The sequence below is a fragment of the Dunckerocampus dactyliophorus genome, chromosome 12 (assembly GCF_027744805.1).
Source record: "Dunckerocampus dactyliophorus isolate RoL2022-P2 chromosome 12, RoL_Ddac_1.1, whole genome shotgun sequence".
NCBI classification, from domain to species: domain Eukaryota; kingdom Metazoa; phylum Chordata; class Actinopteri; order Syngnathiformes; family Syngnathidae; genus Dunckerocampus; species Dunckerocampus dactyliophorus.
The window spans coordinates 22350981-22373780 of NC_072830.1; the positions used below are offsets into that span (position 1 = coordinate 22350981).

At 40.4% G+C, this 22800-nt stretch overlaps 2 protein-coding genes across 13 annotated transcripts in view; both read left to right on the forward strand.

Moving 5' to 3' along the window:
* LOC129190875 (WD repeat-containing protein 49-like) overlaps positions 1-19487 on the forward strand; it is a 40997-nt gene extending 21510 nt beyond the window's left edge. The window contains exons 16-17 of the mRNA XM_054793568.1: positions 337-476; positions 15577-19487. Coding sequence (XP_054649543.1) covers positions 337-441 — 105 coding nt within the window. The 3' untranslated portion in view covers positions 442-476; positions 15577-19487. The remainder of the gene's footprint in view (positions 1-336; positions 477-15576) is intronic.
* Positions 19488-22458: 2971 nt separating this feature from the next.
* Positions 22459-22800, forward strand: part of zbbx (zinc finger, B-box domain containing) — a 40500-nt gene continuing 40158 nt past the window's right edge. For 2 of the 12 annotated variants that reach the window (XR_008573100.1, XM_054793588.1), the window contains exon 1: positions 22499-22643. The gene's annotated coding sequence lies outside the window, so the exon portion shown is untranslated. Of the gene's footprint in view, positions 22644-22800 lie in introns of all 12 variants that reach the window. The other 10 variants (XM_054793587.1, XM_054793592.1, XM_054793591.1 and 7 more) reach the window with 7 other exon arrangements.

Sequence of the window (22800 nt, forward strand, 5' to 3'; positions counted from 1 at the left end):
CAGAGTGTTACGGTTAATTCACATACAGTACGTGAAAATGGACATGGATGTGGAAAGAAAAGCATTAGCACATTGACATACTATGCTTGTGTAAAATCTACAGAATGAAGCTGCTTTATAAATGGCCTTAACGTTGCGGACACGGATTTGTGTATACTTTTTAATGTCACATCTAGGTGTGCTTACATCTGTTGCCTCGAAAAACAGCAAATATTAGAAGTAGCTTTTAGTCTCCGCATGATGCAGTGTGACATATTTGTGTTCCCAGCTAAACAACAGGATGACAAATGTAAATACATTAAACAGCTACGCTATTCTAAAATGATCTTCTGTTAGGAGGAGCAGTGGAGCATCAAGAGACCTGAGCGTGTGCACCAACAGGAGAACACTCACGATGACACACACGCTAACATCGCAGCAGAGAAGGAGGAGGTGGCATGATGGATGAGGAAGAAGACTGTGGGACGTTTGTTTGGGTGAATAGTCCCTTTTTGACTTGAGCGTCATGAGTTTTCTGTGTTGTTTACTTTACCACTTTCATAATAATTCTAATTGTTACATATTATAATAACTATTAGTTAAAATAATTATATATGTACCATCCTGAAGAATAACAACATAAACAAATGAGCTAATGTTGGGAAAGGAGTAAGGGTGTTAACAAAACAGAGACCCCAAACCATTAAAGATGGTGAGAAGTTATTGCTGGTGTGGCTCAACGGCTAGCGGGAGCTCGCGGGAGACACTGTTTCTCTGCCTACCCCTACGTTTCAGCTCTGCTCCCTAACCACACTTGTTTTCTAGGGATGTACACCCCTTAGCACTTTCCCCTTACCTAGGGATAGAGCTAAGATAAGGGGTAAAGAGGTAGAATTGGGATCAATCGATCCCACCCCAATCAATTTTGTTTGTGCAACACATGCCAACAATAGCAATTGTCTTCAACCATATAACAACAATTGTGTAGAACAGTTTTATTTACAAATATGATATAAATATATTATATAATATTATATAATACATGTTTCCCTCAATTAACCACAGATGCTCAGTGCCGACAGCACTCATGCAGACCCACAAGTCCAGAGTGCTGTAGAAGCTGTACGCTGTCTGTCAGGATTGCTCTTAGCCAGATAGTGGTTGGATCCCAAGAGTGAATAACAGTGTCAAAAAGAAGCGGGACACTGACTACTCGAAAGTATATCCAAGTTTCATTTCTATATTATTGCCGGGAAGATTGTGATGAAAAAGGTTGATGAAATGTGATGGGTGTACTCATTTTTGTTGGGTATAAAATCACCCTTATTGCTGTTACTGTAAGTAACAATTCCATTAGCTTTTACCCAAATCCAACTAACTGAATAGCTACATGGCAGAACATAAACGTGATAGCACTCATGTATTTGGATTTGTTGGATTGATATTAATATCAATAGATTTTGGTCCTTGGCCCATTTTTTACAAAAACAGCATTGAGAGAGGTGTGCTCATAGTCCAATAAATGATGCGAGGGAGGATTTGTTGCTATAATTCAGGGAGGTAAATTTTGACATTAGTTTGGCACTAAACATAAATGATAGTCCCTTGAAGTCAAGTAGAAAGATGTACTCAACTTACGTCAGCAGTTACAGTCTGGAGAAGGTATAAATCTTAGTACGGGTCACAGTTACTGTACCATTCATCAGCTGGAGCTGTGATATTAGATCCTAATGAGATGGAAAATCAAAACTATGTGATGGACTCGGGCTGGGACACTGAAGTACTGTGGCAAAAATATATTTCTTCCTCTGAATTATATGACCCACCAACCCCCAAAAGATCTGGCTGACCATTAAATGAAACCACTCAAAGGTATAATTTAATATTCAGTCGGAGAAAAGTCTGAAAAGTGTGGAGAGAAAATACAATTCTAACTTTGAACCCCAGAACGTACATACCGGTGGGCTATACTTATCTGTCATTACACATATTTACAGTACAGACATCTTTTTCTTGCGTTTCTTCACTGATTGGTACAAATCACATGCACTGCTTCCTTACTGTCAATTTCGACTCCTTACCAAATATGCTTGCTTGCCTACCATTGCTTTGGTTGTGTCCCTTCAAATTATTCAGCGAGTATCATGAAAAATTGATGTGAGTGCTGCAAATGTTAAGTTGAATATTTATTATAATTTGTCGAGGAGTTGACGTTTTTTCCCTGGGATGTTTTTGTAGCTATACCCGAGTGTCTGAAAGCAGCAGTTAATGAATAGATGAAGCAGTTGGAGTCTACTGAGTTTGCATTTGATTTTATGACGTTATAAAGTTGTTGCAATGATTTAAATTGGTCTGCCGCATACGTCCGTAGCTATGGCAATTGCACCTCCATATTACTGATGCTTTCAGCGCTTAAAACGTCTTATATATCAGACAAATAAGCCTAGCAGAAAAATAAAGATTCACGATCGGAAGTGGAGTCACATCCACATAGAGCAAAGTTTGTGCAAAGACCTGACTTGTTTTGAGATGAGACTATGCGTCTATGAATCACTGCCACAGTCGTCATGTTCACTCCCTGTATGCTGCATGGTGGCTGCTGATTCCCATGCATAAGAATGCATGAATGTGTGTGTGTGCAAGAGAGAGAGTAGAGCGCATGAGCGCACACACTGCACAGAACTCAATAGAAAAGTTTGAGTGGTTGTTTTAGAGCCGGGGTCAATTGGCAAGTCGACACTGGGCTGCCAGCCAGTGGTCTTCAGGTGAGTAATGCCAATGGTCTCAATTTATCACCAGCCGTGTGTGTGTGTGTGTGTGTGTGTGTGTGTGTGTTTAGTTGGTGGCCACAGTGATATTAATGTGTCTGGGTGGTCAGTGTAATCTGAACTGCATGCTCTCTGGTGACCATAAACTGTTGTTCGCTCTCAGTAGTGGTACCACCCAAGACATTCTGCCATGCCATTAGCGCTCACCTGGGGACGGAGCGAGTCACTTCAAAGTCTAGCAAAATACTGGCCCAAATATGAGACAATATTTTTTCCCTAAAAAAAAGTCTCGGAAAGTTGGGGTGACTTGTATTTGTCTGAGCAGCAGCCTGGTTTTCGATGTTAATTAGTTCCAGAGGTTCATCAGACGAAAACTGAAACATACGAAACCCGAGGCAATTTTCCTCTTAGAAAACAATGTCAAACTAATTAATCCATACCAGCCACCCAAACATACTAACAAAAGTACATTTTTGAGAGAATAATTACAGTTTTACATAAAGAAAGCAGTGAGAAATAACTGACAAATGGATGGAACTTATTGTTGATGCAGACTTCCCGTACATCCCGGCAAGAATTTGATAGCGTTTGTCACCTTTTTTAGCACATTGCTGGCATTCGCAAACTTCTTTGACCCCCATGGCGTGTTATTTAGCAGTCGTACTCAATGCACAGACAGCTGGTCAGTAACGTGCAGGGTGCTTTATTTAGGCACTTGATTTTGAAGAATGATACAGTACGGTATATGGCAAACAGACTAGTTTATTTGCACTATTGTATGAAAACTGAAGCACATTTTTTGACAAAAATCAACTCGTACAAAAACTAGGACATACAAAAACCAAGGTTTGACTGTAATCTGTTTAAAAATAACTAGTCCAGTTTGACCCTGGAACTGATTGTTTCTATTTTCATTATTTCCAATGCAAAACCTATTTCAGATTTCATTTATTTCCAAATGGGTTGAATCTTAATGGTTCCACTAAAAATGACTATTATGACAACACTATATGTATGTATTATAAACCCACGTATGTATACATATTATAGTGTTGACTCTACACTTTTTACTGCGATGTGAGACAATATACAGTGAAAGATATTATTCTTTAAATTAGGGAATGGACTGTGCTGTCGTTTGCTGTTTCATTCATTTGCAGTCCAACACTCTCTGGCACCAACATTGGTTACATAATCTAATGAGATTCAGTGCAAAAGCTTCACATTTAACATTCTGCCTTTATGAAGCTAGTCATGCTAACTTTAGATTGATATTGTCAACATCATGTCAAAATTCATGTCAAAATAGGGGGTTATGTATATGTTACTTGCCTACATGATCATTAGAGCTACTGCCATACTTATGACAGATGCTAATGATGGAGCTGGAATTAGCATTAGTTAAATTGTATGACACGCGCACACACACAGATAATAGTTGAAAGAGCAGAGCAACCCACCATCACCGCATGCCCTTGAGCATCTGTGGTGGCTTTAACATTACAAACGGAGAGCAAGTAAAGCATTGCACCATTGCGAACTCATCAGTTTTAATAGCTGAGCTTTGTTTGTTCACTCTGCATGGGTACATTTATTAGTGTGTATTTTTTGCTGCCCCTTTGCCTCCAGTAGCCTATCTGTGAGGCTAAACACTGATCATGTAAATCAGTAAGCTATTAGGAGGTGGCTAATCTTCCTCCTCTGCCTTATCCTCATGAAGATGGATAAGAAGCAGGCCACTGATGAATGAGGAGAAATGAAATGGACTGTGTGATTATAGTGCATCGCTATACAGATTTTTTTGGCACTTGTCCTCTCATCTTGTGTGAGCACAATCCTGACTTTGCCTAATTTATGGGACTTTTTTTTAATATATACTAAAGACCAGTTCACTTGGGTTAGCTTGTTCCAAAGCTATAGCCGTCAATTCAGGAAGAATATACGGTATATTAGTTCAATGTTTATGGTGTGGTTTGTGCCAAGGATGCAGGAAGGATGCTTTTCGTTTAGATCTATGAAATAACTTCTTCCAAATTATGTTCTTATTCTATGCAGTAAGGATGATGTTTAATTAAACCGCACACCTGCATGAATGGCTTATTCTATTCATGTATCAAAATATGACTATACCTTTTAAAGTGGCCTACAGAAAATCAGGTTCACTTGTGTGATTTTAAGTCATTATGCAGCCTGTGGTTATTTCACAGTATGAACATTAATTGGCCTAGCTTTGTAATGTTGCCTCATCTCTCATACTCTCTCATATCCTATTTTAAAGATAGCTTCATTTATATGTATGAGTTCTGTGGCAGGTGATTTAGACTGAGTCTGAATGCACATTGCAGCTCAGGCTGCCAGGCTGCAGCATAATTACAATAAATCAAATTTACATTTGTCATGTAATTTACTTCTCATCTTGGTGTCGCTTGGTTAATTTTAGCGTTCACGGCAAATAAGGTTTATTGTTGTGAAAGAAAGAATGAATACGCACATACATACACATACAGCACCTCCCAATTTGTTTATTGTGTCTATCGCTATGTGTGAACATCCAGATCAATATTAGCTTTCATTACTCAACTAAACTAAATCCATGGACACAATTTTTCTTTGTGTAAAAGTTTTATGAAAAATATGTAATGTGCTGTTTCTAAATAATGCACCTCAGATGAAAGCGGTGTTGTGTAAAAAGCCCCTGACATTGTGGGTTTTTAGGTTGCAATCGAAGCAACCTCCGCAGTGTTGCATTTGTGTGAAATTGTGTGAAGCAGTGCTTCTCAAAGAGTGTTGGGGGGGGGTGCCCCCCCCTCGTGGGTCGGGCCAAGGTGTCAGGGGGCTAACGTTTGGTCTCCACTTGCTAGCTCAGCAGACAGATAACAGGTTCTCAATCAAGACACCAGTGGAGTTCCATTACAGAGCTTTTACTTTAATACTATAAAACTGAACATACAGGAACAAAACATGTCGATTATGCTCTAGCTCGATGCTAATTTACATTGGTAATGGTTTCATTTTATTTGAACATGCATACAAGTTAAAATGGAATACATCACATAATTCAATTCACAGCTCCACATTCCAAAAGGAGTAGGAAGAACCGAAGCTTATTTAATCCTACCCCCACGTCCGTTCCACATATGTTGCAGTACATTTATTCACTTCCTGTATTCCATATGTGATGTTTTTACTCCGTCTATTTGTATTTGGTCGTACGTGTCCTTTCTGCTATTAGCATATAGCATTATAGTTTTACTTACATTCAAGGATAATCAGTTTTTATCAAACCATCTTTTTAGTATGGCTGTTTCAGCCGTGACTTTTTTGATTAGCTTATGTGTGCTTTTCCCAGAACAAAAGGCAGTAGTATCATCCGCAAATAATACCAACTTTAAGTCTTTCATCACTTTACAGATGTCATCGATATACAAGTTGAACAGTTTTTGTCCCAGAATTGACCCCTGGGGTACTCCACATGTAATATTTAAACTTGCAGATGTGTATTCTCCTAGCTTTGCATATTGCTTCCTGTTAGCTAGGTAGCTTTTAACCCAATTCAAAATAACCCAATTATTGATTGTATGCGGAATGTTGGTGCCAGCAACTCACACAGTGATTTGTACAGATAAATAAATTAATTAATAGTATTAGTACGAGGAGAATTTCTGTCCCTCGGGCGGGGCATTACAGAAAATAATTGAGAACCACTGCTTTAGAGACATTAATAGTGTATTTCCATTGTCTTCAGGTTTATCTTGCATTGACATTGAAATGACAGTTAAAACATGCAGTACTTTAATATAGTTATGAGACATACACCAGACACAACAAAAGTGCAAAAACTAATAACCAATACAAGAGCTGTATCACAAATTCTGTCTTTTAGAAAGCTAATAATGCAAAGCATTAATTGACACTGTTAATAGACAATATATCCCCCTCTAATATAGCCAAATGAGGTGACCAAAACATGATAGTATGATGCATTGCAGTTCTAAATCACTGACGACAGCAACCACAATAATTAACACAATCAGTCATGGTCTGCAATGTCCACAGAGTTTTGTTGTCACACTACTCTAACCAGACTTCAAACTTAAGGGATTATTATGCCCTAAGAAAACAAACAACATGTAACAACAGCAGGTTGATCGACAATTACTGTTCGACTGACAAACTGAGCAAGGATGAAGAAGGAAGCCGTGAACAAAAGCATGTTTTATTAAGCATTGACTGTACTTACTCAATTATAGCACACCTGCTGGGATTCAGTCTTGCTTTCTTTGGTCCGTTCAGCATTTCTGTAAAGCTTTGCCTTCTCTGATGCTTTTCACTACGGAGATAGCGCAAGATGGAGGAATGGTGCTTTAAATGAACTGGTCTGCCAACTGGAAAACTTTCCGTCCCTTCAGAAGCGTATACACCCAGAGATTCCTCATGCATATTACTAAATAATCTGACAATTTGCCAAAACATTCTTGTTAAAACCAGTGGCTAGTTGGCACTTTACTCGGTGTATATCTATAATATTTATATATTTATGTCGATAATACTTGTTGCTTTGGGCAATTTCAATTAGTTAGGTTATTGGGTTTTTTTATCATTGGGGTCCAAAACTGCTTACACGAGAAAAAAGCCTGTGTGTGTTTGTTGTTTTTAATTTAGTACGAAACACTCTTTACATTATACAGCACAAGTCAAAAGTTTGGACACACTTGATTATTCAAAAGCACAAGCAAGTGTGTCTATGAACTGCACAGTCAATGTTTAAAAGTAACATTTAGAATTCCTAACTTAAAGGAAACTGCACTTTTTGGGGACTTTCGCCATTCTTACACAGTTTTTATGTGAGACATGAACCCACATGTCTTTCTCTTTTCTGTACATTCTAAAGATATAAAAACTGCTAAAAAGAGACAGCTAATTCATGCACGTGACGGGACACACCTATTCCACCTACAAAGCTCGCTATTAAAACACCTCCAAAAACCTCCAACAACATATTGTGGTTTTATATGCATGCTGTGACCACGTAGTAATCGGCACATTCATGATAGCATGTAGTACTTACAGTATTTTGTTGTACTTTGGTCATTTTAAGCATTACCGGAACTTCCTTGGTTTCACACAGCAACGTAGAAACGAACGCTACACCTAGCGTTAACCTTTCCAAACTCAAAAACAAAAACACAGCAGCAGCAGCGCCGGCAGCTCCAATATGTAGCCTTGCCTTTCGGTAGTGGCCTGAGGCATTGTCATCGAGGCCTGTGTGGTGTGGCGAGGTGTCACTATGCCATTAAAGTAGTTATCTTGTGTAACAATGTTAATAACAATAATAATAACAATATCGCTGTAACTTGGTTAATATGCAGGTGACATTATGTAAATGCCGTGTTTTTATGTAAATAGGCCGCATGCTGGTCAAGTGGTTAGCATGTTGGCCACACAGTCAGGAGATCGGGAAGACCTGGGTTCGAATCTCTGTTGGGGATTTCTGTGTGGAGTTTGCATGTTCTCCCCGTGCGTGCGTGGGTTTTCTCCGGGTACTCCGGTTTCCTCCCACATTCCAAAAACATGCATGTTAGGTTAATTGGCGACCCTAACTTGTCCATAGGTATGAATGTGAGCGTGAATGATTGTTTGTCTATATGTGCCCTGCGATTGGCTGGCGACCAGTCCAGGGTGTACCCCGCCTGTCGCCCGAAGTCAGCTGGGATAGGCTCCAGCGACCCTAATGAGGATAAGTGGCAAGAACACACGTCTTTCCCTTTTCTGTGAGTTCCTGATAGCCACCTCGTGCTGGCAGTTTTTCACTAAGAACGGACGGAATTGGGATTCACCTATTCCACCGATAAAGCCCTCTAAAAAACCCTCCAAAAACCACCATCGACGTTTTATATACCGTATATGCTGTAACCATGTAGTAGCAGGCACAGTGACGATAATATGTAACTTACAGCATAACATGGTATTTTGATCATTTTAAGCATTACTGGAACTTCTTTCCTGGGTGCCTTGATTTCACAGAGCACATCCCAACGCTACTTCCCTCAACAACAGCAGCATAGAGAGCGCGTTCTGCTGCCACTAATCATGGCAGACTTCGTGAGAGCCGACGACAACAACTACTTTGGAACAAATGAGGATCCAGAACCTTAACCTGAATATACAGAGGATGAGCTACAGGTTTTAGAAGCTGAGCGCAAGAAGAGAGGGTGAAACGTCGGAACAGACGGGGATCGAAAGAGTCAGGAACAGCATGACTTAGTGGTGTAAGAACTTGCCAAGCCATGCCAACAGAAATCGAGTGTTTCCACTGCACTGAGTGGCACACAGTGTTACCACCGATGGAAAGGCTTTGTTTATCTGGCGATGAGGACACTGCTCCAAGAGACTGCATCACCACGAATGAAGAATAATAAAACCTGCAGTGGCAGAAACTTCCACCTACCCAAGATCAAATGAATCAAATAAAAAAGTTTGGAAAACCTTGCTTTAGATGAATATTACTGAGCTGAAGTTCTCTTGCCACGAGTTGTGTCGGGCCAACTTTTCTACTGTGAAGATATACTTTCACACCATTGCAGCATCTTAGCGATTTAGTGCAAATGATCTCTGACGACTACATAGCCCGGAACCTATGGCATTTGATGTAGATTAAAGACACCTTAATTTCTCTCCTCACAAACATGCCTATTGAGCAAGATGAAAGTCTAAAGGTAAGAAGCACGCACAGAGGCTTCAAGAAATATCCTTACTCGGGCCATACTTAACCATCCAAAAGTAAAGGTCATGTCTCTTAGAGGATATGGCATTAAAATTCATATATTATTATTATTATTCTGCTACCAAAGTCGGCTATTGCACAACTCTCTCCTTAAGGCCACACAGTGCTCTTCAAAGCAAATGACTGGCTGAGCACTTCAGCATGTATTGTAAAGCCCTGCATTAAAAAAAGGCAGTTATAAAAGAATGTGTATATGTGTGTCTACTTAGCGTGTCCTGGACCAAATTGTCTTTTCTGTGTGCTAAAGAGACCTTTGACTGAACCACTCTAGTAGTAAAAAGTATAGCATGTACGGGAGATACGCACGCGCACGCGCGCGCACACACTGAAATTGCTCCTGCTAAGTCTGGTGGCTTAACTGCATTTATTTGCAGTCGGTGCACACACCTGCTCGCTTGTGTGTTGGCTTGGAATACATTGTGACAGTTTGGCCCCCTGGTCACATCACCATGGTTGATATCTTTAATAATCTCCCCTTTTACATTCAAGCGCTAAGTAAAAGCACTTGTGTGTTTGCGTGTGTGTGTGTGTGTGTGTGTGTGTGTGTGTGGAGATAAGAGGAGAAAGCATGTTGGAACATAAGACAAATTACAAATACAGTATTCACAGATTTTAGCTTGAATTTAAATTATTTATGTGCCTGAAATATTGAAGACCTGGACCTGCCTGCAAGCGTATCTATCTATTTCCCAACCTCTCCTCACCTCCTCTTCAAGGGTTTTGAAAGTCTCCACAAGCCTTCAACTCTTCTCTTCTTCATCTCTCTTGTATATATATATATATATACGGTGTATATATATATATATATATATATATATATATATATATATATATATACACTCCTGATCAAAATCTTAAGACCAGTTGAAAAATTGCTCGAATTTGCATTTTGCACATTTGGATCTTAATGAGGTTTTAAGTAGAGCTACAGTACGCAAAATCAAGAACGGGGAGTGAGACAAAAAGCATTTTGAAAAAGTAATTTATTGAAAACAACGATTGAACTGGAATAATCTCTTTACCAGCTGATCAAAAGTTTAAGACCATCGCTCAAAAAATAACAAAAAACTCTCCAAAACAGAACAAAAAATGTTCCCAGTAGGACTCAGTAATGAGTAGCTCCACCGTTCTTGTTATCACTTTAAAAATTTGTTTGGACATGCTTGATGTGAGTGTTTCCAGGAGGCTCGTGGGAACATTGCTGCAAGTGGTTTGATGGCTTCACGAAGGGCATCAACGGTCTGGAACTGATGGCCATTTTTATGAACTGCCCTTGCCATCCATCCCCAAATGTTCTCTATGGGATTTAAATCAGGGGAATATGCAGGATGGTCCAAAAGAGTGATGTTATTCTCCTTCGTCAAGCGAGCATTGTGAACTGCAGCGTTGTCCTGTTTTAAAAACCCAGCTGTTACCACACTGATGAGGGCCCTCAGTCATGAGGGATGCCCGCTGCAACTTCTGCACGTAAGCAGTCGCCGTTTGACGACCCTGCACCACCTGAAGCTCTCGAAGACCGCTCTGTGTCTTGATGGCCAATTGGATCCTCCGGCTCAGCGCAGGTGTGATTTTTTTGGGTCTACCACTTGACTTTTTTGTTCCATAATGCTCAGGATCTTTCCAAAAATTTAGAATGACTGATTCACTGCACCCAACCTCAGCAGCAATGGCACGCTGCGAGAGGCCTTGCTTTTGCAGCTCGACAATCCAACCACGTTCAAAAAGAGAAAGCTTCTTAGCTTTAGCCATCAGCATGGCATGACAGTGTCAATGCCTGACAGAAAATACACATTTTTGAGCAGATTTTGGCTTTTATAGACTGTGGTCTTAAACACATTTCAGAGTGGCCTTTTATTGTGGGCAGTCTAAGGCACACCTGTGCACTAATCATGGTGTCTAATCAGCATCTTGATATGGCACACCTGTGAGGTGGGATGGATTATCTTAGCAAAGGAAAGGTGCTCACTATCACAGATATTTAGACAGATTTATGAACAATATTTGAGAGAAATGGTGATATTGTGTATGTGGAAAACGTTTGACATCTTTGAGTTCATCTCATAAAAAATGGGAGCAAAAACAAAAGTGTTGCGTTTATATTTTTGTTGAGTATATATATATATATATATATATATATATATATACCTGTACATATTTCTTAAAGTCTTTCTTACCTATGCTCACACTCTCTACCCCACACCTTGTCTATATTCAGTCTTCCACTACTTAATTAAAATCCCTCCTTTCTGTGTCACATGTATTTAATTCTCCCTTTTACTATCAGCCCTCTGCCCTCCTTCCTCTCTGCCTCTCCTCCTGTCCGTGCATCTGTTCATTGTCCTCTCCCCCCCGTGCCTCACCTCCCATTTTTCCCCCTCTCCTTCTCGGCCCCCATCACTCGCTGTCTGTTCTTCCATGAAATTAAAAGCACTCTAAGCTGATGTTTAATCAGAGCTGGTTTGGGAAAAGTGCTGTGATGACAGAAAATGTCCATCTTCAAGTGTGTCTATGCAGTGTACAGTATGTATACTGTAAGTGTGCACTCCAGAGTTATTTGGGAGGTGCCAAAGAGCAGTAAAATGCATGATTTTGGCTGTCTTTGGTGTGTGTTAAGAAGGTGCATTTGTATTTTGTTGATTTGAGAGATACAGTATATTTTTGTAACATTACAGTTTGTGTTTTTACTGCTGTCGACACTGAATAGCGGCTGCGGATGTGTGACATGAGCGGAGGAGGTGAAGTCTTGATCTTTCTGTTAAAATAACTTACATTCTCTATACTGTATCTCACAAACGTATGAACACCTCTCACATTTCAACAACCATTTCTTCTCAAGGGACAATACCATAGAAATGAAATGGATACACTTTAGAGTCGTCAGTGTACAGCTTGTAAAGCAGTATCGATTATTATTATTACTATCCAAAGAAAATGACTCAACACACATTATTGTCTAAATTGCTGGCAACACAAGTGAGCACCGAGATAACTGTGTCTTGTGTGGTACTGGTAGAATCAGTCTGAATAACTTTTTATAATGCTTTGTTTAGGACATGTCCAGGAAAAAGACACATTGGCTTGGCATACACAGGAAGCTAGTGGTCGATTCCAACTTTACATTGATAAAATGAAACAGAATGAATTTGTGGGCTTTGGTAACACAGGTGGATTTTGAAGATAATGCACCTTTTAGATTGTTGTCTACCCACGCTTATCCCTTCCTCACTCTTGGTCCATACTTGATACATACAAACGGTATCTCCTCATCTAACCCTTGGCAAGAAAGCAAATAAGCCTCAACGCTGATAAAACATGTCCATTTTAAAGAATAATAGCACAGTACTATCTTGCATCTTGCCGTTATGTGATTTGTGTGCAATGGCGGTAAGGTATTCCTGTTTCATACACTATACTTACTATATGTACACCATAAACACACCTTAAAAGAAACCAAAGTATCCAGTAACACTTATTATTCAATTACTAACCAAAAAGGAGTTGGACTAGACCCCTTATTTCCCCCTGAAACATTACAGGAGACGCTTTGTTCCATTGTCCTCGGTTCCATTCCAAGTTGATTTTTTGTGTTAGTTGGAACTTAAATACCTTAAATTATACGGTAATAAAAGTATTACGTACAAAATTCAATGTAACAGTAATAAAAAAGTTGCAAATTATCACAGATCGTTTCACATGTTCAGGGATTCAGTCTTTATCCTTGATGATGGTGGCAACAGCCGCTTGGACCGGCCATGCAGCCAGTGTTGGTAGGTGCTGCCTCTTTCTGACCATTTTACAAGGTTTAATTTCACTTCCACTGACACTGTACACTGACTGCTTGGGAGACATGATGAAGGGCGGGAGTTTGGCAATGATAAGTGAATCTCTGCGAAGTAGGATTTCTTATTTATAAATGGAATATTTCTTTGGTTACAGCATAGAGAACCTATGCATAGAGCTGAAGAAGGAGTCCTATCGGGCCTTTTTGGCCCACGGGACTCCGGGGGCAGCTGACAGGTACTGGCAGGCCAAGCGGTTTGCGGCTCTGGTGGTCACTGAGGCAAAAATGTAGATTTCGGAGGAGTTCGGGGAAAGCCGTGGAGAACGACTCCCGGATGTTTTCGAAGACATTCTGGACCACCATCCGCCGTCTCAGGAGGGGGAAGCAGTACACTGTCAACGCCATGTATGGTGAGGATGGTGTGCTGCTGACCTCGACTCGAGATGTTGCGTATTGGTGGAAGGAAAACTTTGAAGACCTCCTCAATCCCACCGACACGTCTTCCAAGAAGGAAGCAGTACCTGGGGACTCCACAGTGGGTTCTCCTATCTCTGGGGCTTGGGTTGCTGAGGTGTACTCATTTGTCATTGCATCACTGCAGAAACAAAATAAAATAAAACAAAACCAGCAAAAATGATAAAAATACAGCAAAAGGCACAATGAGAAAAAGTTGAAATGTTGAAACCAACAATCAATCTGCAGATATATATACAGTCATGGAAAAAAAATATTAGCCCACCCTTGTTTCTTCAGTTTCTTGTTAATTTAAATGCCTGATACAAATAAAGATACCTTTGTTTGGACAAATATAACAAAATTAGCTCATAAGAGTTTAACTTAAGTGATTTTTGTATATAGACAGTATATATATATATATATATATATATATCCCGGCTGTTGGGAGGGGTAGATCTTGCGCAGGTTCATGGCCAAGACCAGGGATCTTGGTCTCAAAAAGGTTGGTGACCACTGTTATCGAGGGTCGTGCTAAAGTGTGGACTAACTCCATATTCTGTTTTCACAGCGATCACGTGGCCAAATACTTTGGTCTCCATAGTGTATATTTGAATGCCCTTCCTTTATGCAGTATGCACTGTAGCCTCTATGCAGAGTTTTTTATTTCCAAAAGCAGTACTGTATGTTTTCAAGGTCTTATCAAAGCAGGGAGGCAAACGGCACAGTTGTATCCGCACAAAAAATACTGACAGGTACACACTGTTGGATCAGACATAAGTAAACAAACACTGCTGTTGTGTGCCAGCGTAAAGCGCTCACTGGCACACATGCACAGGAGAGGTATAGTCATACACACCCCAAATCCGCAAAAAAATAAATAAAAATCATGCTCCTCATGGACACATTTGGTCATTTTTCAAAATGCGAAAAAATGCCCACTTTCCTGCATCACTTTAAATTTGCCGACCCGCAATTCATAAATACGGCTGTGACAAACGAGCAAGTGACAAATTACATGTCATTTGTGATATATGGTGCACGTCACATTGCTGGAATGGTCCGAGCGTGGCGACCAATGCCTGCCTCCCCTCAGCATCCTCCTATCAACGTGTCTGCATGTGTAGGGAATCACAATGAAAGCCTTTAAGGCGACTGTTATTACCGAGCATGTCATCACTGTGATCCAATCAATCCTGCACAATCATCCACTCACAACCTTTAGATGGCAGTAGAGTAGAGTAGGACACAGGCTACTGTGTGTGTGCTTTATTTTACATGTTCTTCCACATTTTAAACACACGCAGGAAAGTTTATTGTCGACTCTAAATCACGCTGGTGCTGTTATTCGTCTCCGTAATGCACGGCAGAACAGTATGGTGATGTGATGATAATTGGTGATAACAAATTCACCTTGTTTCTGTTGATTAAACGTCATATTTGACCCACATTCCTACACATCTTTTATTGTTATACTCCATACCTTTCTCAGAGTTGCATATTATAAAACAACAATGACACAGAATGTTGTTCTAAATGCTCTGTTCTCAGTGTTGCTGTCAAACGCCACATGATATTACAGTATAGCCTTGTGTAGCCACTGCTTACTGCTTTGATCCAATTGTATTTAAACTATCATTCATTTTTTTTTAGTTTGGTACACTTTTGGCAATGGAAATGGAAAAAAACTGCATATTGTACAGAACGGAAGCAAGCTGTATTGCTTGGTGGAACTAGTGGAAGTAGTGGCGTATTCCAGGAAAAAGACAAGCATTAAATCAAATATATGTTTTGCGTTGTTTCCATTACAGGTCCATCGAGGCATGAACGTGAAGATTCTCCGGCGACCGATCAACAGACAGTAATGCTCTTAAATACTGTTCCACAGTGACTAGCACCCCAACGCAAGAGTGCCAAAAAGCGGTGCAGCACAATCAGGTCACGTCAATTTTATTGGTGCGGCGCCAATTCACAACAAACATTATCTCAAGGTACTTTACACACGGAACCGTGCTCCAGTATCCAGCTATTACACTATATATTCTCAAGGGACAGTACTGTAGAAATGAAACTTGGATATACTTGCTTGTTTAGCTCCTATGGCAGTATGGACTTAACGTCCATTGAAAATGTCTCAGCACACAGCCATCACACTTTGAGAAACTCGAGAACCATGCTCCATGTACATTAAAGAAAACCAACTGAACCCCTCTTGAGCAAGCACTTTGGCAATGCAGGCAAGGAAAGACTCCCCGTAAGGAAGAAACTTTAAATAGAACCGAGACTGTGTGGGGTGGCCGTCTGCCTGGTTAGGTTGAGAAAGAGCAGACAGACGGTGAGTAGAGACAGAGAAAATAGGATAGAAGGTATGGATGAGAAAATGATGTGTATAACAATCGCATCAATCAATGACAGCGCTAATGATGATGAAGGTTTTGTTATTACTACGAAAAGTAATTATAGGAAATGTAGTGGCGCAGAAAGGTTATTCGCTACCGTTCACGTTTTTACAAAATGTTTGAAAAAAATGTTTGAAAAAAATGCTCATTGCGATTGGGGTTGAAGGGAAAAACAATGGAGGAATATCCCAACAGATCCAGCTTTTTTGTTCTTTGTTCTTGCAAAGGCATACTTTGCATTCGTACCAGTTGAAATTCTCGTCACACACCTTCACTTTTATTTTATCTATTGATCCTTCTCAGGATGCCAAAAAAATAATAATAAAAAAAAGATACTGTCTGCAGTAGGGATGCGCCGATCGATCGGCCACCGATTAGTATCGGCTGATTTCCGTAAAAAACACATGATCGCCATATGCCGATATATGCCTTTCAAAGCCGATCAGAAAAAACGATCACGGCGACATGACAATACATGTCATGACAACACGAACATGCATGTGTGCTGTGTCACGTGCGGTTGACAACAGCCGTATTGAGCCGACAAGGAATGCGCTTTACAACCTCTAATGGTTTCAGTTTGACAGCTTCACACAGGCTACGCCAATCGATGCCAGTGTGTTTGATCACTCCCTTGTCAAACCTATTGGTGTTTGACTTCTCTTGCGTCGTTCTATACACGCTTTGCCTAACTGTCCGCTGCTAACGAGCTAACTAGCTAGCTAGAATGATCCCCCTAGCTTCTCGTCTTCAGACTCCAAATGTGACTTTTTACCGCGGTGACAGTTTGTTTTTAAAACAAACAAGCAATGCAGTTAGTTTGGAGCTTGTTTTTCTCTCACTGCGAAGTAGATATTACTTCCATCGGGAACGTACTAACTTTTTCAAGTGTCTAGTGTCCTTCAAACACTATTCGTGTGTTGTTGTTTAATGAACGTTTAGCCAAGGGCCCTTGGAATTGTCCAATGGCCAATAGCACTCATAAATAAATAGAAAAATGTACAGTTAATCCATGTGATCGGTATCGCCCAATCTTACTCATGGATGATCGGTATCGGAATCAGCAGCATAAAACCTGGATCAGAGCATCCCTAATCTAGAGTATATGCTGAAAACATTGCACTTGGTTCATCCCAGCCAGGTTTAGTGGCTCCTGTCTTCACCATCTTTTTGCTGTCACTCATCTCCAATATAAAGTGAATGGAGGAGTAGGGCTCAGTTATGGCAGCGAATGGCAATACTCAACATTAACATGGCGTCATAAAACGTTTTTATTGTTTAGCTACATTGTTGAAATCATACATACATGAAAAGACAGACTAGAGTCAAACTAGTCATAAGGTGGAGATTTAAGAGGTTTCAGTTTTCCTTCCATGTCCCTCTGTTGCTTTAGTCGCACCCCCTCGTGTCTTTCATGTGCTGCTATTTTTGCAGGTGGCTGTTTGTCATCACTGTCATGACCTCGTCTGCCATGTTAGCGATCATTACGGCTTTGATCAATGTACGTCTCGTACACGTGCGAGCAGCCCAGTCCAGGTCACGCTGGGCTGTAACTACAGCACGTGTTCGAGACCTCTCACCCCGTTCGTCCACTTCCATCACTCGCACTCATCCATCCGCCTCTTCCGCCCCTCGCCACCCACACTCAACCCTCCATTTTTCAATTGGCCTTCTTCATCCGGCCTATTGTCCCTCACAACCTCCAACCCCAGACCAGAGCTCTCATTACTTGTCTGTCTCTCTGTGACAAGCAAGTCTTGCCATCAGATCGTCTCTTACAATCTATTGCAGTTTTTTTTTTTAAATCTTGTTCACTCTACCCGCATTTTATCACTTACTTGTCATATTTCTTTGTACCTTTCAGCCTTGACTCTTTTCTGCATAACCACAGCCTTCTCACCACAGCATATTTTAATCCTATATCCTAGTCATAAAAATAGTGGCGCTCCGGAACTGCATAAGTGAGGTGCTTCAGCTTGCTTGGAAGAGCGACGTTGTTTATTGAGTCAAGCAGCAGCGGAACTGAACTCGCAAAAAGCGTGACAAGGCAAAGAAACAGCAGGGGTGTCACGGCACAGAACACTAACCGCAGTCACGGTGTCTGCTAAAAAACGTAAAAGAGGTCAACAACAGCCCGCACACAGCAAACTGAACAGGCAACAGGTAAGTAACACGCACTACAAATACTGCGGGGAAGGATAAACAAGGATTTATGTAACAATAAACACGTAATATTAACAACTCTTTACAAAAATGTGCCGCAAGCATGCTGGAAAACTGGACGCATTCCAGCGATGCTACAATATACTGTGACATATAAATAACTTACAAATGTTGTAAATGTTTGACACTCTGTGAAGTTTGCTGACTAAGACATTATTACAGAACATTATTAAAGGCACCCGTTTGGCAGATTTTTAAATGCCACGTTCCTGTAAAGTTGATCTTGACCTCATAAAAGGAAATGGCTAACACTTTATGAGCTTGTCTTGCTTACGTCCCAACCATTACACGAGTGTGCCTAAAGCTAACAATTATAATGCTTCCCCAACGGTGTACTGGCGCAACATATGAGCAGCAGATTGGTATCATTTTTCAGTTAAAGAAATGATGTGTAGCGTATTATGACCATGTCTTGCTTTCTTTACCCAAAACATCACATCATCATTTACTGGACCTGGCAGGCATGCTGATGTTCCATTGTGCAATGGAACATCTGGAGTCACATGATTAGGGTGACTGTATTTTGATTACGGATATATATACTGTATATACACAATTTTCTTTCTAAGGAAGATTGTTACAATAAATAACCGTTACAAACATTTTTCCAAAAGTAGAACGACTCAGGAACCTGAGGTCAAATGCTTAAACGCTTGTTCAGTTTTGGAACGTAACCGATATTTTTGGGAAAAATGCGCCGTCTAAAGTCGCAAGGACTCGGGATTTTGAACCACCGTTGTGCATGACATTCCCAATTTTATTAGACTTCAAGTCGAAAAGTGTCAGAGGGTTAATTCCATGCTTTTTCTTTGGCTTTTTGCAGCTTTTTGCCACCGTTCATTTTAAAAAAGTGCCCTGATGCCGGTCAGTTTAATGGTTCGATGAAAAGCAATGAAAACCAGAACATTTTCATTCATCACTTTCTAAAAGTAAACCCTGGACAGCCTGGACAGGATGCAAAAACAGGATGTGCCCTGCGAAAACGGGGTATTTGGTCACCCTTAACATGATAAAACTTTGGAAAGAGTAGACGTGAGTAGGCAATGGGATACTCAAATGATACTTTAACAATTTTCTTTCTAAGGAAGATTGTTACAATAATTAACCGTTACAAACATTTTTCCAAAAACAGAACGACTCAGGAACCTGAGGTCAAATGCTTAAATGCTTGTTCAGTTTTGGAACGTAACCGATATTTTTGGGAAAAATGTGCCGTCTAAAGTTGCAAGAACTTGGGATTTGTGCATGACATTCCCAATTTTATTAGACTTCAAGTCGAAAAGTGTCAGAGGATTAATTCCATGTTTTTTCTTTGGCTTTTTGCAACTTTTTGCCACTGTTCATTTTAAAAAAGTGCCCTGATGCCGGTCAGCTTAATGGTTCGATGAAAAGCAATGAAACCCCGAACATTTTCATTCATCACTTTCTAAAAATAAACAACCCTGGACAGCATGAAAAAACAGGTCGTGTCCTGGGAAAACGGGACATTTGGTCACCCTTAACATGATAAAACTTTGGAAGGAGTAAAGTATCTCATGGAAGTGAGTAAAACCCTTGGAGTAGTTAGCGTGCATCTTGTGTAGCAGTATAGATTTGCTATCCACTGAAAATGACTCAACACACAATCATTATTGGCACCATAAGTTGGTACCAAGATAATGTGTCTTGTCTACAGTCCTGCATGGTTGCGGTAATGTCATGCTCTGAGCTGCATGAGCCATGCCAACACTGGGGAGCTGCGGTCCATTGGGGGAAATATAAATTTTAGCATGTGCATGTGCTGTGACATTCTGAAATAAAGCATGATCCCCTACCTTCTGCTTTCAAAGCTGTACACTGACTGCTTTCTATAATGTTTGCCCTTTGAGAAGATGTACTGCATGTGCTGCAATGTGAGGGGTGTGCTCACTTTAGTGAAGTACTGTTGATAAAGGCTGTGACTGCATTTATGTAATTTTGCATGTTGGATGTGCGTATAGCCTGCTTTGAGGTCGTTACCGCTGACGTTCATTCAAGACCGTGCATGGTATGCTGCATGCTCATATGTCTGTCTGAACTGGAGGAAGGAAACATAAAACTCAAGTTTTTTCTACAAAATGGGATCTCATTATTTTCAAAATGGTGCTGCTGCCGTTCGATGCACCACAACACAGCGAGAGTTAATTTAGAAACATCTCTTGGCAGAAGTTCACATTACTTCATAATTGAACAAAGAAGCACTTGTGTGACCCTAGGCGGTTTAGTTTAGTGCAACAATAAGGGAAGTTTCCTTGCAAAAACAGATGTCAGCCAGTGTGTTAAAATGACTTTAAAATTTGATAGTGCACGGCAAAAATTAACATAGGTTTGTGGCCATGATGGGTTTGGAAGTGAAAGTTGCATGAATCAGATCAAAAATAGTATAAAATGGTGCCGCTATGTTGGTGATGCCTTTTAGAATGTAATCTAATGCGAGCCAGCACAAGCCTGACAGTTTGAAAGAAGTGTTGCACTTGCCATCTTCCCACTTTGTGTGGGTTAATCTCGGTCAACGTCAATTAACAAAACATTTTCTCAAAACCCTGACTAATTTACATCAGCTTCATTCAATAACTTCAGGTTGGCACAATGTGAATGAGATTCCATTAAGATTCAGGAGATGACATCACATTATTCCAAACAATCATCTCCTTGTCTATAGTCTTATTCTCAGTGTTCTAATGTGTGTCTGCCACATGCCGTAGTTTCCATATACAGTCTGAAATCGTGTAGGTCACGTGAGGTGGGAGATTAAAAGTGTCCACTTGAAGGTGTTTGCTTGGTATTAATCCTGGGATAAGACTGCAGGACCGGTCTGCTGCCATTTTTAACATGCGTGGACGATGGATGGATGGTCCAGAAGAACAGATATGATCAAATGAGCATCATTTTCTTTAAAAAGGATATTTTTTGTATGGGATATTGTGAGTGAATACCTATTGAAGTGTGTATTTGGTATACATAGCAGCATAAAGCACATAAAATTCAACTCAGCAGATGACATTCATTACAAGACCATCGTCACAGTCTACAAATAGCCCTGACATTTCACAGTGGACTCATTGTCCTTCTGCAGGTGCTCTGCTGTTGCTCTCTTGTATCTGTTGTTCCTTTGAATGCGTTCTTTCTGGTCCTTTAATTGCCCCTTTTCCGATACCCTGCATTCTTCATTTTAGCACCGTTTTGCCTCCTCTTTCACTGAACTTTCTCTTCTTCTCACTCGCCCCGCTCATCGGTATGCTCGCGCATGCCCTTCTGTCTTCACAGGCCAGGCGGAGAGTAAGAAGAGGGAGCAAAAACGAGCGTGAGAGTCACTGCTTAGCAGCCAAGACAGAATCCAGTTGGGGGTCACAACCTTAAAAGACCATCCACCCAGAGCTACGCTCAATAAGTCACACATGCACTCTTCCATGATGGCAGGTGCAAGAGGTCATACACCAGCACATAGGGAGAGATAGAGAGATGGACAGAATGACAAAAGGCAGGGCAAAAAGAAAGCAGGATTTAGTGATAAAAGCGCAGGTGCTTGTAGGAAATGCATTGCAGTCAATTTGTTTTTGCTTTCATACAAGACCCTTGACATCACTTTTGTTTTGATGAAAGAAAATGGTTGGTAATATTTCTGTTTTAGTTTTTATTGTTAAATTAATTCAACTCATCTATCAATATATTGTCGTAATGTCTCTGCCCTTTTATATTTTTCTTTGCGGATTACATCATCACAATATACTCTTAATTAAAAGCACAAACACAAGCACTCTTGTGGACATTCTTCAGGGACGAAGATTAAAAACCAGTCATATGATCATAACCCTGTGTACTTGCAACTTAAAATGTAAGTAAAAGGTTCAAAGTCCTAGACAGAGCTTTAAATTTAAGAGACAGGAATTCAATTTGTGATTATTGAGGGGCTAAATGGGTCAACGTGTTTGACTGCAATGCTTATTAATGAAACGTTCCATTTAATATGCAGTGCTAGACATTAGTTTTCACTATAATCTCGCCAGCTGCGGGGCTATCGCGAGAAAGAGCGGCGGAGTCACGTGATTCGGTTGTCATGGAAATGTTAACACTGCTCTCGCTCGCTCTCTCTCGGCTCGCATGCTTCCAGTGGGTAAAAAGCCAAACGACAAAGTACGACTTTTTAAAACCATCCATGTATTTTGTATTAAATGTAATGTTTAACTAACGCAAACGTATGTTGACTTAAGTCTAACAGGCTGCGTCACACCCGTCAGGTAAGTTTTTAATGCTAACTGATCGTTTTTACCGTCACCGGCACCAATAGCTTTACGTTAACTATTGTTGTTAGCGTGACGTAATATCCGTGTGTCGGCTTCTTTTGGGGACACAATTGTAGCACCAATACACTCCAACTAGCAAATTTGTTTTCTT